The sequence below is a fragment of the Lottia gigantea genome, assembly GCF_000327385.1.
Source record: "Lottia gigantea unplaced genomic scaffold LOTGIsca_9, whole genome shotgun sequence".
In the NCBI taxonomy this organism is placed as follows: domain Eukaryota; kingdom Metazoa; phylum Mollusca; class Gastropoda; family Lottiidae; genus Lottia; species Lottia gigantea.
Window position 1 is genome coordinate 4,525,873 of NW_008710950.1, and position 16,741 is coordinate 4,542,613.

General features: G+C 35.6%; 2 protein-coding genes across 2 annotated transcripts in view; both read left to right on the forward strand.

Moving 5' to 3' along the window:
• Positions 1-4,130: 4,130 nt before the first annotated feature.
• LOTGIDRAFT_57535 (hypothetical protein) lies at positions 4,131-13,504 on the forward strand (the record flags this gene model as incomplete). The annotated part of the gene is made up of 2 exons (XM_009068143.1): positions 4,131-4,289; positions 13,376-13,504. Coding segments are annotated over 2 exons (288 nt in total), but the record flags the coding sequence as incomplete, so codon positions are not given.
• LOTGIDRAFT_155961 (hypothetical protein) overlaps positions 13,190-16,741 on the forward strand; it is a gene marked incomplete at both ends in the record, with an annotated part of 31,792 nt that continues 28,240 nt past the window's right edge. The window contains 2 exons of the mRNA XM_009068457.1: positions 13,190-13,240; positions 13,376-13,502. Coding sequence (XP_009066705.1) covers positions 13,190-13,240; positions 13,376-13,502 — 178 coding nt within the window. The remainder of the gene's footprint in view (positions 13,241-13,375; positions 13,503-16,741) is intronic.

The window sequence follows — 16,741 nt, forward strand, 5'->3', positions numbered from 1 at the left end:
TATTATAGTACTTAATCGTTAACCCCTACTGCCCCATCTGGCAGCGGTATTGGTAATGATGTAAACATCGCCTGAAACAAAACTCTCTTGGTATTTAGGGTCACGACCCCTTACCCTCGACTCACGACCCCTGTGACCTATTTTCTCCATTAGTTGTGTAACGGTTCCGTTTCAAACTGCGGTTACGACATATCTTTTGCAATATGTAAAGAATCATTAAAACGTAAAACTTTCGTTCGTATAATCCGATTTTCTACGAAAATGCATGTCGATCAACTTCGAACAAACTTAATCCCCAATTTGCGTGTTTGGAAGCTCAGTTTTGAAACATGATTTAAAGTGAAAAATATTTCAAATATCGATTTTCCATAATAAAATGATTGACACGGTTAGGTAATAAATTACACGTACAGATAGTCTTTTTTATTACATTGTAATTTATGCACGTACGAGAACTATTAAATTGTTTTTCATATTTAACAATTGTGCACAATATTTACATATTGCTACCCACACAAGCTTGGTCTACAGGGAAAAATTATTGACATTGTGACCTAATTGAATACACGTACATGTATATTTTATACTGAAGTAATCGTGCACGTACGAGAACTTAAAAATGGTATGAGCCTTTAAAAATATAAGTGTTCTACATGTATATCTCCACTATCTCTTGTCTTCATGTCTGTCGACGAATATGATTGACATGGTGACCTAATTAATTACACGTGCATTTACACCTTCTTTTTTAATCTGTTGTAATATGCACGTACGAGATTTTAAAAATTGTTATGAGAATTTAAAAATATAAGTGTTCTACATGTATATCTCCACTATCTCTTGTCTTCATGTCTGTCGATAAATATGATTGACATGGTGACCTAATTAATTACACGTGCATTTACACCTTCTTTTTTAATCTGTTGTAATATGCACGTACGAGATTTTAAAAATTGTTATGAGAATTTAAAAATATAAGTGTTCTACATGTATATCTCCACTATCTCTTGTCTTCATGTCTGTCGACGAATATGATTGACATGGTGACCTAATTAACTACGCGTGCATTTATACCTTCTTTTTTAATCTGTTGTAATATGCACGTACGAGATCTTAAAAATTGTTATGAGAATTTAAAAATATAAGTGTTCTACATGTATATCTCCACTATCTCTTGTCTTCATGTCTGTCGACGAATATGATTGACATGGTGACCTTATTAATTACACGTGCATTTATACCTTCTTTTCTAATCTGTTGTAATATGCACGTACGAGAAATTAAAAATTGTCACGAGCCTTTAAAAATATAAGTGTTCTATATCTGCACTATCTTTTGCAACATACAAGCTTCACGTCTGAAGGATTAATGGTTGACATACTGACCTAGTTAATTACACGTGCATTTATGCTTCCTTTTTTAATCTGTTGTAATACGCACGTACGAGAAATTAAAAATTGTCACGAGCCTTTAAAAATATAAGTGTTCTATATCTGCACACAAAATATCATAGTTACACACACAAGCTTCGTGTCTGCAACATAAATAAAGTGACACCTTGACCTAGTTAATTACACGTGCATATCAATTTTTATGCTTTATCCTGTTGAAATCTTGCACGTACGAGAAATATTTTATTGTTTTTCAGTTTGAATATAAGCAATATAAGTGTTCTATATTTGCGCACGTGATAACATAGCTGTGTGCTTCATATCTGGTAGAAAATATGATTGACATGGTGACCTAATTAATTACACGTGCTGTGTTTATTTAGTAGTAATTCTACATGTATTAATTACGCGTGTTCTATACTAGTGGTAGTTTATATTAGGATCGCGTTACAGGCAATAAAATACACTTGTGCTGTTATTCTTCCATGTTATTTTATGTATTTTTGCGTGCATTGCCTTAAACCAAAGTATATAGTGACATATTTTCAGACTTTTTGTGGATCGCGTTACAGGCAATAATCCCTCATGTGTACTTTTATCGCTGAATATTGTTTTTGTATTTTTGCGTAAAATGTCAAAGAATCATCCATGGTTTTACAATGCCCTTCAGCTCTATTCTGATTATGGGATGCGATATACGCCAAAAATATCAGATGTCCTCTTATCGCCCGCTGTTAGTTGTTTAGGTATTTTTGCGTAAAGTGTTTTTGGAATTATTCATGAGTGATATTCTGCAATAGGTCACCAGTTATGGGTCGCGCTACACGCTATAAATCATAATTAGTACTGTGATTGCTTTTTTAAATTTTATACTTTTGGTGGAAATGTCATGAACTTAGGAGAATTTTTCAATTATGGGGTCAATATTCTCTTGAAATTGAGGCTGCCCTCGACCAGTCGGGATACAAAGTATTTTTCAGGGTTCGAAAATGCCCCACCCCTTCCCTTGCACCAAAACTAGCGCGTCCACCGATTTTTTTTAATACATGCGAGGACTGGCGTACTGGCTCGGCTTCGTATAAATTCACGAACTACAAAAAATATGGAGCGATCTAAAACGGTCGGAATATTATCTTTCATTGTAAAAACAACGAGAATTTTGTTTCCGCAGTTACAAATTTATTTTTTTCGTTTATGACATTTGTTGAAAATGTTACAAAAAATTTAATAACCGTTTCTCGCAGAAGGAGGTATGAAAACCCCGAAAAGGTCACCTTCAGGAAGCTGGCACGATGCCAGGGAAATGATTGGTACCAACATATAGGATGCCTGGAACTCCAGATGGTCGAGTTAGTATTCCACTTTTGGTATTTTCTTCGCGTCGCCATCTTTGATTGAAAACAAAGGTATAAGAATTCATTTCAGATCGACTCCGTTCGGTACATCTCTGGATATTTTCGTTTCGGAATAAATTCTTAAAGGGAATCAATAATCGCCATCTTTGATTTTGGCATCATTCGGTTCATCGTTGGTTGTTTTCGATTTTAAATCAAACTTTTTAAGGGTACCACAAAACGTCATCTAAAAATTATTTACTCGCCGCCATCTTGGATTTGTTCTTAAATGATGGATGCTTTAAAGGGGTGCTTCTCGAGACAATAAATGCCTGTAATAAATGCCTTTCGATTCAATGCGATGCCTTCAGAGTAAATATATTGTGCCTCTGAAGTCTATATATGCCTTAAAGTGGCACCCTTTGAGTGAATAAATGCCTTATACTGATGCCTCTTAGTCAATATATACCTTGAAATAATGCCTCTGCCTTACGTACACCGGTGCCTGAAATTGGTACACCAATGGATGCCTAATGCCTCTCGAGCTCTTGGCATCAAACACGGAAATTTCTACTGCGAAGTCTGAAATTTGTTTAGACATCGAATCTAAATAATTCGGCACGGCCAAATAGTTTTATTTTACGGCGAAGAAATATAAGCTACGATCAAGGCGGGAGTTCGGGTATATCGTTTCTGACAGCGAACCAAGTACCACTAGTCTTTGCTTGGCAATGTCCGGACATGTTTTACCAAATAATCCAGTCAAATTTTGTCGGACAATTAACATATAATTTGAAAAGGATTTAACACTTATTCAGCCAAATCTCTCCATTGATGAAAAGACCTAATTTTAAGTCCTTTTGATAAAATTAACCCCTGTAACTCGCAAAGTGGAGATCTGTGGCGAAAAATAAAGAAAGTGGGTGGAGCCATTGTCATATTGAATGGGCGGAGCTAACGGTACTTCACGACACGTGGTGTAAACAATAGATAGTATAGTAGGCGTGGTTATTGATTTGATTGGTCTGTCCTGGGACGAGTGGTTAATCGGTTCAGGTATAGACATAAACTCGTAAATCGGTCTACTGTATAGTGTTGCAAACTTTTGCTGTGATCAGTTCTTAGTATATGTGTGCTTGTGCCGTGGGTTTAACTGAACAACAGACTTTTCTTCTTTGGATACCCTATTTTAGTGATACCCTTTTTGGAGTACAGTAATCGAACTTCGAAAACAAAAATCTCGGAATACCCTGCTTTAAGAAAAAAAAATCGTCTGCTAAAAAATATTTTTTGTACGTTGCCGTAGCAACCTTTTTGTGTAGTATTTATCTTTAGTTTGTTCATTTTCTCCCTCAATTTTTAATCAAAAATGGCCACTACACCTACTCCAATTAGCAACGGAATTTCTCAAAAAGACACAACCTTCACGAAAATATTCGTTGGGGGCTTGCCTTACCATACGACCGACGCTTCTTTACGGGAATATTTCGACAAATTTGGAGATATCGAAGAAGCGGTAGTTATTACGGACCGACAGACCGGAAAAAGTCGTGGATATGGATTTGTAAGTACTCTTTTTTGCTTTTCCTTGCAGCCTTTGGCCTCCCTATGCCTTGATTTCCCCTAGTTTTGTTTGGTATTTGTGATGGATGGATTCTAACCAAACGTGGAACAAACGTCAGTTCCCTTCATAATTTCTGATGTCACGACCATTGCTTTCGGAAGCAAAGTCAATGAAGGCATCGCGATTTCATGATGTAAGATCTGTGTCGGTATCATGGCCTTTGATGTCCATCTTCATGTATTCACTGTGTTGAGTTATAGTATAAACGATAGCCTACTCGTCTAACGAGACACTCTATGGTTATAGCTTACTTTTACTGTTATACTATACACGTGTAACCAGTGTACAGGCTTACTACTGGTGTATATTGGAAAATAAAAGTTTGAAATTCTCAAGACGCTAGACATTGTATATTTTGACGTCGAAGTCTTGAGAATGTTTCATGATAAGTATTCTACCATTGCTCTAGGCTATAATACTCATGTACTGAACAATTCTTCAAAGGCTTTGCCTTGGTCTAACAAAGCCCTTAATGGATATCGCCTATTTTGACTGATATACTCTTGACGTGTAAGTAACGCATAGGCCATACCATGAAGGGAACCATTCCGAATCCATCATTGCTCTAGGCTGTAATACTCTTGTGAATAATCTTTTTTCACAGATTTCGTCTTGGTCTAACATGACCCTTAACGTATATTGCCTATTTTGACTGATATACTATTGACGTGTAACCAATTCATAGGCCATAGTACGAAGAAAATCAGCCTTAATCAATCTGACGTTGGACCCATTCAGGCATGATCTGGAGGGAAGAAATCCAACAAGACCCTCAATGGATATTGGCTATTTTGACTGATATACTATTGACGTGTAAGCAATGAATAGGCTAAATGCATAGTACCTAATAATACAAAAGTGGAAGTGGAAAAAGTCTACCCAAATCCATCTGAACTTGGATCCATTAGCTTTTAAGTATCTTGGGGAACAATATCCAAATTTTTCCACACAAAAAAAGGTGGTTCTAAAAAATAGATAAAACACATGAAACCACACAAGATTTTTTTTATGTGGAAGATAACAATTTGGGTGTTACTTTATGACGGTATCTATGTTATAAATACTTTTACTATCGTATAATAATAGCATGATGATTTTTATGAGGCCACCTTGACCGAGGCTGACGAAACCCTCTTGTCCAAAACGCCAAAGTCTTTGTTTTCAGACCTCTCGGTCAAACGTGAGTTGTATTGGATAAAGTATAAAGTTTAGGGATATTTGTTCAAAAGGAATAATGTTATAGGCGACTGACGAGGGAACATTGTCCGAAACTTGAGTCTTTTGGTCTAAACCTCATGACGAACCATATTTATTTGGCTCTCCCATTGTGGTTACTAATTGCTTTATCTTTGGGGATGTCCTTCAAGATTTGACTTGCCTATTGTCTTCGTTTTAACAATTCAATAATTTCGTTTTTTCTTTACCAAAAAATCATAAATTTGTACAAATCACATCTGTATAACGTCTGCAAACAATGAAAATTTGAAATTTTCCTGTCCAATTTTTTTAAAAAAAGGCCTATCCTTGGTGGTGTCCTTCAAAATCTAACTTGGCTATTGTCTTATTCGTTTTAACAATTCAATAATTTCGTTTTCTTTTAAAAAGAAAATCCAAAATTTGTACAAATCACACCTTCTTAACGACAACCAAAAAATAAAAACGTCAACAAACTATAGTGCATGGTGTTGATTCAAGCTTACGTGTGTTTTCTGAACACAACAAAAAGTGGTATTTGTTCAGATTCTGTTGGAAAACCACGACAATCGAAAAACGACTCGTTAAATACTCGTTTAAGGACAAAAAAAAAGTTTTTGAGCTACTATGGTTTAAAATAGGCATTTTGATGAAATATCTTAAAATTCAGAAATCTTTCGTTTTGTGTTAAACAATTTCTTGCACGTCCTGTGGCATTTTTGATCCAGAATTTTAATTTTTCGTTTTCGTTTATTATTTTGCTGCATATTTTGAAAGATCGTTAAAGGTCGAGACAAGAAGAATGTCTGATTCCACGAGCAGTACATACGAGTATCGGTCTTGTGTCCCATCACAATCCCTACGCGACCCCGAATTTTTCCACCATTGCCCACTATCACATCATGAAACACCCTATGTGCAGGCTATGTGTGTCACTATTTACACTTAAGATTAGGCAAATCACCCAACACGTCTACAAACTAATATTCATGTAAACATTAAGTTATCTTTTAGAACGATCTGACCCCTTTTTGGAAATACGATATCAGCCATTCGGCATTAGCTATTACTGCGTCTAATACCTTGACTGCAATCACCACTATTCTTGTATCACACCAGTTTGTAGGGACAGCATTTTGATTGGATCGTACGTGAGCGAATACAGCCAATCAGAAAACAATAAGTCATTATGTTTAGGCCTACAGTCTTTCTGTCGAAGGCTCCGATTGGCTGTACTCTCTGGCGTACAATCCAATCAAATTGCTGTATTTAGTGATACAAGAAAGATGACTATTTCAGTCAAAGTATAAGACGAAGTTCCTTACTCAAAACTTGACATTGTTCAAATGGACGGAAGTGTGTACCACCGGAACAGCAACGACAAAAAGACAGGATATTCAAGCCTACACACAAGCAGAGAAAAAAACCCAAAACATGTTCTCTGAAGGAAACTGCATAGATATCAATAGTAGCTTCCGGTAGCTTCCCTCTAGTGACGTCATAAAACGCGTTAGTTTTAGTGGAATTACAAGAACCACAGACGTCTAATTGAAAATTGGAATGGTGCAAATTGAAGCTATCAGTGTCCCTGATACACATACAGAATTTTAGAAAACCTCTTTACAATCCCTTTAAAGCCTACACAAAAGAGCATTCAGACCAATAAATAACAGAATCTGTAGGATGTACAAGGTTCGCTCAGTAACATCTGCCGTGTTTATGACGGAGTATTTTTTCTAACATCTGGTTACAAAATTCAAAACATTATTCAGAATTCATTTGAAATTTTACTTTCACATCTGTGGCAGAAAAATGCGTGGATTTTTTTATTGCCGAGAGGTTGAAAATCAGGTGTAGCGGTGGTGGAACTGGATGCACGTTATAAGACCCTGAAAAAAAGCGAACATCATTAATGGTAATCGGATAACCGGTATCCCAAGTTGGAAATTTATAATATTCGAAAATTCCAGGAACCACAGAAGTCTGATTGAAAATTAGAATGGTGTAAATTTATGCTATCAGTGTCCCTGATACACATAAAAAATTTAGAAAACCTCTTCACAATCTCTTTAAGACAAAAATTCATTGTTTAATTTCTTTGGTTTAATAGTACACGTGACGTCGCGACGTTCTCTATGGACGCGCTTTAGTACGTGCATTTTTTGGTGCATTTAGCTAAGTAACTTAAAAAACAAGATTTCCATTTGTGCAACCGACCAACATTTAAGGACGGGTTATCAAAGCAAGAAAAATCTCTACAAATTTAATCAACTTTGACAAATTTAATAAAATTAATTAGACCGCCACAAAATACAAACCAGAATACTTTGAAATTCGCCAAGTCTGACTCAAACACGTGGCAAATTAAAAAATGAGAATTCGAAATAAATTCAATATGAAACGAACTGAATATTATATTACCTGCAATTAAATTTGACGATCGATAAGAATACATTTTTTTGATCTGATGTTGTTTATTTATGAGATTGTGTAAACGGATGTCGTGTGACGAATAAATGATTTGAGAGACAGATGGACGAATGATAAGTAATATTGTTATTATGATGATCAAGTAATTTGATGTTCATGTAATGCGATGAACAAGTAATGAGATGAACAGGTTATTAGACGAACAAGTAATGCGATGAACAGGTTATTAGACGAACAAGTAATGCGATGAACAGGTTATTAAACGAACAAGTAATGCGATGTACAAGTAATGAGATGAACAGGTTATTAGACGAACAAGTAATGCGATGAACAAATAATGAGATGAACAGCTTATTAGACGAACAAGTAATGTGATGAACAGGTTATTAGACGAACAAGTAATGCGATGAACAGGTTATTAGACGAACAAGTAATGCGATGAACAGGTTATTAGACGAACAGGTTATTAGACGAACAAGTAATGTGATGAACAAGTAATGAGATGAACAAGTTATTAGACAAACAAGTAATGAGATGAACAAGTTATTAGACAAACTGGTAATGAGATGAACAAGTTATTAGACGATCAAGTAATGAGATGAACAAGTAATGCTATGAACAATTAATCTCACAAACGAGTAATCTGATGAACAAATTATTAGACGAATAAGTAATGCGATGAACAAGTAGAACAAGTAATGCGATGAACAAGTAGAACAAGTAATGTGATGAACAAGTAGAACAAGTAATGTGAAGAAAGGTAATGTGATGAACAAGTAATGTGAAAAAAGGTGATGGGATAAACAAGTAATGTGATGACCAAGTAATGTGATGAACAAGTAGAACAAGTAATGTGATGAAAGGTAATGTGATGAACAAGTAATGTGAAGAAAGGTGATGGGATAAACAAGTAATGTGATGACCAAGTAATGTGATGAACAAGTAGAACAAGTAATGTGAAGAAAGGTAATGGGATAAACAAGTAATATGATGAACAAGTAATGGGATAAACAAGTAATGCGATGAACAAGTAATGAGATGAACAAGTAATGCTAAGAAAGGTAATCTGTTGAACAAACAAGTCGATGTTCAAGTAAAGTATTGTGTTAAGATACGACGAATGTAAAAATCAATTTAAATCGTTTCCTAAGCATTCCGGAAGTAGTATGAATGAACGAACGAACTGATCGAATGAATGAATGAATGAATGAATGAATGAATGAATGAATGAATGAATGAATGAATGAATGAATGAATGAATGAATGAATGAATGAATGAATGAATGAATGAATGAATGAATGAATGAATGAATGAAGCTTATTGGGTTCTTGAAACAATACAACATATTGACATTTGTAAAATTAATTCAGAAATCTGACAAGTTAGTCACAGCTTGTAAACTGTACTATATGTAAATTTCGGATCTGGAATATTTCGCATCATTAAACGAACAGCTAATGTCGATGTCTTCTTTTAATTCAAACTGGAGTTTTACATCCTACTGTTTGGTGACCTGGTTTCCTCCTGTCAGTGAAGCAGTTAAGAGGGACTGACATGGAAAAATTATCCAGCCGTTCGGATGGGACAATAAACCGAGGCCCCGTGTGCTACAGATCGTGTACGTTAACGATCCTTCGACAGTTGGAAATCGAAAAATACCACTGTCCTGGAAAAATTTCCCTCATTGTACACTACATGGCGTTACCCTCATTATCCTTTTCCGTCAGGTGAAGAAAAGTAGGACGTAAAACTCGTTTCATTTTCTAATCCAAGATTACCATGAAATCGGTGACCCATTACTACAATTTTTTGCAACCAAATTGACCATTTGACAGCTGCCGTAGCCCAGACTGCCTTGTTGATGCGGATCGATTGTGGTTTCTCCAATATGTTATGGATTTTTGTAAAGAGAAAGAAACGCTCTATTAACCTCCGCCAAGAATTGTTTTATTCTGTTTTCCTTTGTTCATCTTGAATCTATCAATATTAAAAATTAATTGAGACATTCTTTTCAAAGTCATGTTGCCTTTTGTTTTGAAGTGATGGGCGGATGAATGAACGAATGGATGGGTGGTGAATGGGTGGTGGGTGAATGAACGAATGGATGGGAGGTGAATGGGTGGTGGGTGAATGAATGAATGAATGAATGAATGAATGAAGGGAGGTGAATGGGTGGTGGAAAAGCGAATGGAAGAAGGGAGGTGAATGAATGAATGAATGAATGAATGAATGAAAAGATGAAGGGAGGCGAATGGGTGGTGGAAAACAAATGGAAGAAGGAAGGCGGATGACCGACCGACCGACCGACCGACCGAATCGGTGAATGAACGGATGGACGAACGGATGGACGGATGAAGGAGGTGAATGAATGAATGAATGAATGAAAACTATCTGAATGAATGAACGAATGAACGAACGAACGAACGAATGATATCTTAACCATTGCTAGTTTCAAAAGCATAGAAAGTCCACTTCGAATTTGGGATTTGTGATTGAGAAACCAACGTGTAATAATACAGAATAATATAGAACACCACCAAGGGTGTTATTACCAGTGTTAAGATAGTGTTCAGATAGCGTTAAGGGTGTTATATAAGTGTTAACGCACTGATATTAGCCAATATCACTCCCACTTACCAGCGTCTTACCTTTCATTATCAAAAACAAACTATGTCAAATTGATAAACACCAAAAACACCTCCTTTATTCTCTGGTTTTTACGAGAAACTTTCTAGCTGCGAAATTTCACTGAAATTTTACTGAATTTCATCGGGATATTTCATGAATATTTTGTCGTTATTTCACGTCATTTTCCATGGAATCTCTTCGATATTTCAATGAATGTATCATTGAATATCGTGGAATTGTACATTGAATATCGTGGAATTGTACCATCGATATTTCCCTGAGCTGCACCATCAATATTTTTCAGTATTTCATCTCATCGTTGATGACACTTTCATGGTACATTGGTTTCAATATTTCAATGAATTTCATTAAGAAATATCCACATATTTCGTGGTATAGGGCCTTTAATACATCACAAATTTAGTCTCAAGGTTAATGAATTGATTCATTAAGCATTCTAAAATGACTGGTATGGTACAATGCCAAAAAAATACGACGTTACTCCTTAGTACTGTTGTTATTCGCCACAATATGATTCTGATTCATCATCGACAGATCTTAAGGTTATACTCATAATACTTATTGAGATTCTTTAGAAATGAATAAATGATTCAGGGGTCGAAATGACCTAAAACGATTCGATCGCCCAGGTGTAACTTTTTCTAACTTTGAATCATACTATATACCAACTAGATTGGAGTTTTACGTCCTATTGGTCCGTACCTTATTGAATTGTCTATTAAAATGAAAAACCCACTGCATCGATCTATATGAGAAACCTTTAGAATGAATGAATGAATGAATGAATGAATGAATGAATGAACGAACGAACGAACGAACGAACGAACGAACGAACGAACGAACGAATGAATGAATGAATGAATGAACCAACTGACCGAACGAACGAACAAAGGACCGATGGAATGAATGAATCCTGCCTTTTTTTTTTGTTTTGTGTATCGATTGAAATCATAAACAAACCCCTTCGACTATGAGGACTCTCTAAAACAACCCACAGAGTTGGAATACATACATAGTGGTATCAGGTGTTCCAGAAGAATGATCATGCCATGTTTTGCAAGTGTCGACGGCATAGATTAAAAAAATGCGCCCGATGTGTCATTTTTTGTATTCCTATTATCCCAAATGATTGTAAAAGTCATATGATAAAGAGGCGATGAATTTGTCATGAATAATCCATGAATAACCCATGAATAATCCATGAATACGTGTATAATCGTTCCAATAATAACCAGAGATAATTGGCTAGTGGCATCAGTCGTTATCAAAGCACTTTTATGAATATTATTGGTATTACAACATGCACGAATGAATAAATGATGACACTGGGAAAAGGATGGAATGAATGAATGGCGGAAGGTTGAATGAATGACGGAATGAATGACGATATTGGGAAAAGGGTGGGATGATATTGAATGAATGCATAATGAATGAAGAGAAGGTGAATGAATGAATGAATGAATGAATGAATGAATGAATGAATGACGGGAAGGTGGAATGAATGAATGAATGAAGAGAAGGTGAATGAATGAATGAATGAATGAATGAATGAATGAATGAATGAATGGCGAAATGAATGAATGAATGACGGGAAGGTGGAATGAATGAATAAAAAACTTCTGACAACCTACCAATTCCATTTCTGCAACTTAACACCATACACCATTGCCACTCCTGATATATTACTTGCCCCTCCGAACAATACAGTCTGGCTAGCGGCATGGCTTTGCTTCTGGTAACTGCTTTGGACAGAGGTCAGTCGCATAGCCGTCAAAATAGCGGTGAGGGGCTCAGAGAAGCGGCAAGTTTGGGACTAAGTCTTGCTAAGTCTGGTTAACGTCACATCTGATGCCGGCCAGAATTGAAAGGAAAATGGCCACCGATTCGTTGTCTGACAGAAAAAGAATTCAAACAGACGAATAATACAAAATATTTAAACCTATTTCATAATAGTATTCATTTTATTCCTGGATCAATAGCCCAGTGTGTCAAATTTAGATTGTAACCATGGAAACGCTTCTCGTCATGCAGGATACGCTCATGTTGCTCTGACTTAACTCCTGTTTGATTACAGATGTTTAGAGGTGTCATTTGCTATGCTTTATTGATGCATAGCTTGACATCTTCTTTAAATCATCCATCCATCACAATTACCCTAGGGAAGGCATCTCAGGTACCTAAGCCCCCCCCCCCCCCCCCTACCTTTCCTTCTTTTATTAAATCTAGTATTGACATTAACCATAGGAAAAATTTTTGAATTTTTTTTATGGATCTAGAGGTAGGTTTCGGACTATTCAAGTATAAAGTATCCATTTATTAAAGTTCAGATTTTCGGACTATAAAAGTTCCTGATTATCAGCTTCGAAAAGTTCAGAGTTTCGGACTCCAAGAAGCCATTGTTATTTTTGGAAACATGAAGATGTAAACAATAATATTTTCAGGAATTGCAACTTTTGATCACGGAAATCCTTTCTACCAGCTGATCCTTGATCAAACCTCTTGGATATGATCGTCCTGGAGTGTCCATAGCTATTTAGAGCTGAGTTGACTGCAATAATGAGCAAAGATGGCTCTTTTCCAGGGCAACAGTCGATCTTTGCCAAAACGTTTGGCATTGGTGTGTCCAGAAATATCTGTACCCATTTACAACTGGGTCGTCTGGAATGATAAATAGACGCTATTGCCTTTGATTAAGATTGATAAAAGGAGACGCTAATGCTTTTACTGAAGATGTTCTATTTTCTGATTCAAGGTCACAATGTCTGATAGACCAGCAGCAGAACGAGCTTGTAAAGACCCCAATCCAATCATAGATGGTAGAAAGGCCAATGTTAATTTAGCATATTTAGGTGCTAAACCAAGGGGGAATCTCCAAACAGGTAAGCTACATTTTGTGGTATTTTGGGTACTTTTAGTGGTATTTTGGGTACTCATTGTGGTATTTTGTGGTATTTTGGGTGCTCTTTTTGGTATTTTGTGGTATTTTGGGTACTTTTGTGGTATTTTGGGTACTCATTGTGGTATTTTGGGTGCTCTTTTTGGTATTTTGTGGTATTTGGGGTACTTTTATGGTATTTTGGGTACTCATTGTGGTATTTTGGGTGCCCTTTTTGGTATTTTGTGGTATTTTGGGTATTTTTGGTACTATTTGTGGTATTTTGGGTACTTGGATGGTCAGGTCTTTCCTGTCAGACACTTCACTGCAGGCTTGAGACTGATGCCTCCACAGTTGTCCCCCTATTTGTACTCCCAGTCTCTGGAGGCTGGCATCACAACTACTTTAGGTGCTTTGGTTTGATGGTTGCACGAGGACTCTTGGTGGTGTCCATGGATGGCTATAGGACTAAAGGATACCCAATGTGTTAAAGTATATTCTCCATAATAAAAAATAATTTTTATTACAAAACCATTTTGGTAATATCTAATTTAGAAAAATTCCCCCCAAAAAAATGACAAACTGGTAATATCTTGGCAGCTTTGAAAATAGCTTAGCTGATCCAGGAGCTTAAGATATACCCAATTATATCATACAAGGGTATATGAACTCTAAATCCCTTGGACAATCCATTTGAATATAGTTAATCCAGGATTATCTAGGGCTGTATTTAGGCTAATCTCTTGGTTAGAAATAAATATTCATGGACTAATTAAAGATTGATAAAGACTCGAGTAGGTTCGTCAAGATCAATTACACCAAGGCCCTGGTGTTTATTGAGCTATTTTAGGGTCATATACCATTTGATATGATTATGCAGCTATTGATATTTGGTTTCATTTTTTTCTGTGGGATACTTCACTAGAGTTGATAATATTACACCAAGGCCCTGGTGTTGGTTTCATTTATTTTCTATGGGATATTTCACTTGAGCTGACTATATTTTTAAAATTAAACTAGTATGATATGATCATGCAGCTATGGATATTTGGTTTCATTTTTTTCTGTGGGATACTTCACTAGAGTTGATAATATTACACCAAGTCCCTGATGTTTATTGAGCTATTTTGGGGTCATATATCATTTGATGTGATCATGCAGCTATGGATATTTGGTTTCATTTTTTCTATGGGATAACATTCAAAATCAATCAGTCCAATTTTCACATAACAGTCCAAAATTGTTTTTAAAAATAGGTGTAAGGCAAGGATTCTATATTTGACCACTCCAATTAATTAATTTTCATTGAATAATTCTTAAAAAAATCAAAATTTTTAATTCGTCCCATTTTCAAAAAAAATAACAGTCAAATAGGTGTGAGCCAAGGATACCATATTGGACCACCTTTATTTAATGTTTTTATCAATCAGACCAATTTTCCAATTTATTTTCATATTCTTCAGTACAATTTTTTTTAAAAATAAGAGTCAAAATAGGTGTGAGCCAAGGATCCCATATTAGACCACCTTTATTTAATGTTTTTATTAATAACTGTAAAAAGGACAATGGTATATTATACCGTTATTTGGGCTCTCACTTGACTGGTTTCTTTCACCACTGACAAGCTCTAGTCAAAAGTCATCGAGTGGATTTGGGGCTCTGTTAAGGGACATGGTGATCATGAATGGACTTTTAGAAAGTGCAACGACTTAAGTTTTTTTTGGTATGCGCCTTTATGATTTTTCTTGCTTTGTTAAAATTCCCATAGAGTGTTCACAATACAAAATTTTGACCCTCATGACTTTAGGCATTCCTAAGATGTAAAAATTTTAAGGGAATTTCTTTGATTCATCGTCATTTTTTATCCCGAATTTCAAAATGTTTTCTTATAAACTTTGCATCCAAAATGAAAATCCCAAAGATCTGATGAATATTCCTTTAAAGGAAGGACAAAATTTTGTCCCAAATCTTACAATGTTTCCCCCTTTTAGACATCAAACAATTTAAGTCCAAATCCAAATTAAAATCTATGCTCCAAAGCTTATTATAAGCTCTAGGTTCAAAATTTTGTCCAAAAACTTACTATGTTTCCCCCTTTTAGACATCAAACAATTTAAGTTCAAATCCAAATTAAAATCTATGCTCCAAAGCTTATTTTAAGCTCTGATTAAGCTTTAGATTCAACTTGTCTGGTCCTTAAATTTGAAATTATAACCCCAGTTAAGATATGATATAAATAGATTTTATCAGTTATCAGAGGTTTTGGGGTTATTCAGACATCCTTTGGCCTAATTTTAACAAGTCAATATTAGGTATTGCTTTTCTCAAGTGGTGGGAAAACGGATATACTGATAAAATAAATGATTGATAGAGGGAAATAATGAATGAATGATTGAGAGAATGAATGAATGAATGAATGAATAAATGATACCGGGATAAGTTAATGAATGAATGAATGATAGAAGGAAATAATGAATGAATGATACAGGGAATGACTGAATGAATGAATAAGGGAAATTGAACGAATGATAGAGGGATAAATTGGTGAATGAATGAATGAATGATAAATGGGTGAATTATTGAATGAATGATAGAGGGAATTAATGAATGAATGATTCAGGGATAAGTTGATGATTGAATGAATGAAGGAATGAATGATAGAGAGAATGAAGGAATGAATGAAATTAAAAGAAAACATTTCTTTAAAAACTAAATCATAAAACAATTGATTGCCCTGCAGTGTACAATGAGGGAAATTTTGCCAGGTCCAGGACAGCTAAATTAGCCTTAACTTTTATCAATTTCCAACTGTCAAGGGATCTTAAACGTGCACAGCCTGTAGCACAAGGGGCCTTGGTTTATTATCCCATCTGAACAACTAGCCAGTGCTCCTAGCCTGTTCAGCTGGCCCAGTAAGAAAGTAAGGGACCCAAAAAAACCCTGATAGAGCCCCAATCTAAATGAGTATATATGTTAAAGGTGTTTTGAGTCCATTATAATATAATTCAATAATCACCATAAGTCTTTTATTTCTCTCTTATTCTGAAAAAACCCTGACGTGAGCCCCACAAAAACCACTGAAATACATTGTATGGCTTTATTTTGACTGTCCTTGGTCACAAAGCTATCATCAGATGTTATTTTGGGACACCTTCAACCACTCTCCTTTTGAGATTTGAACTTTATTCTGTTCTGAAAAAACCTGACGTGAGCCCCACAAAAACCACTTAAATACATTGTGTG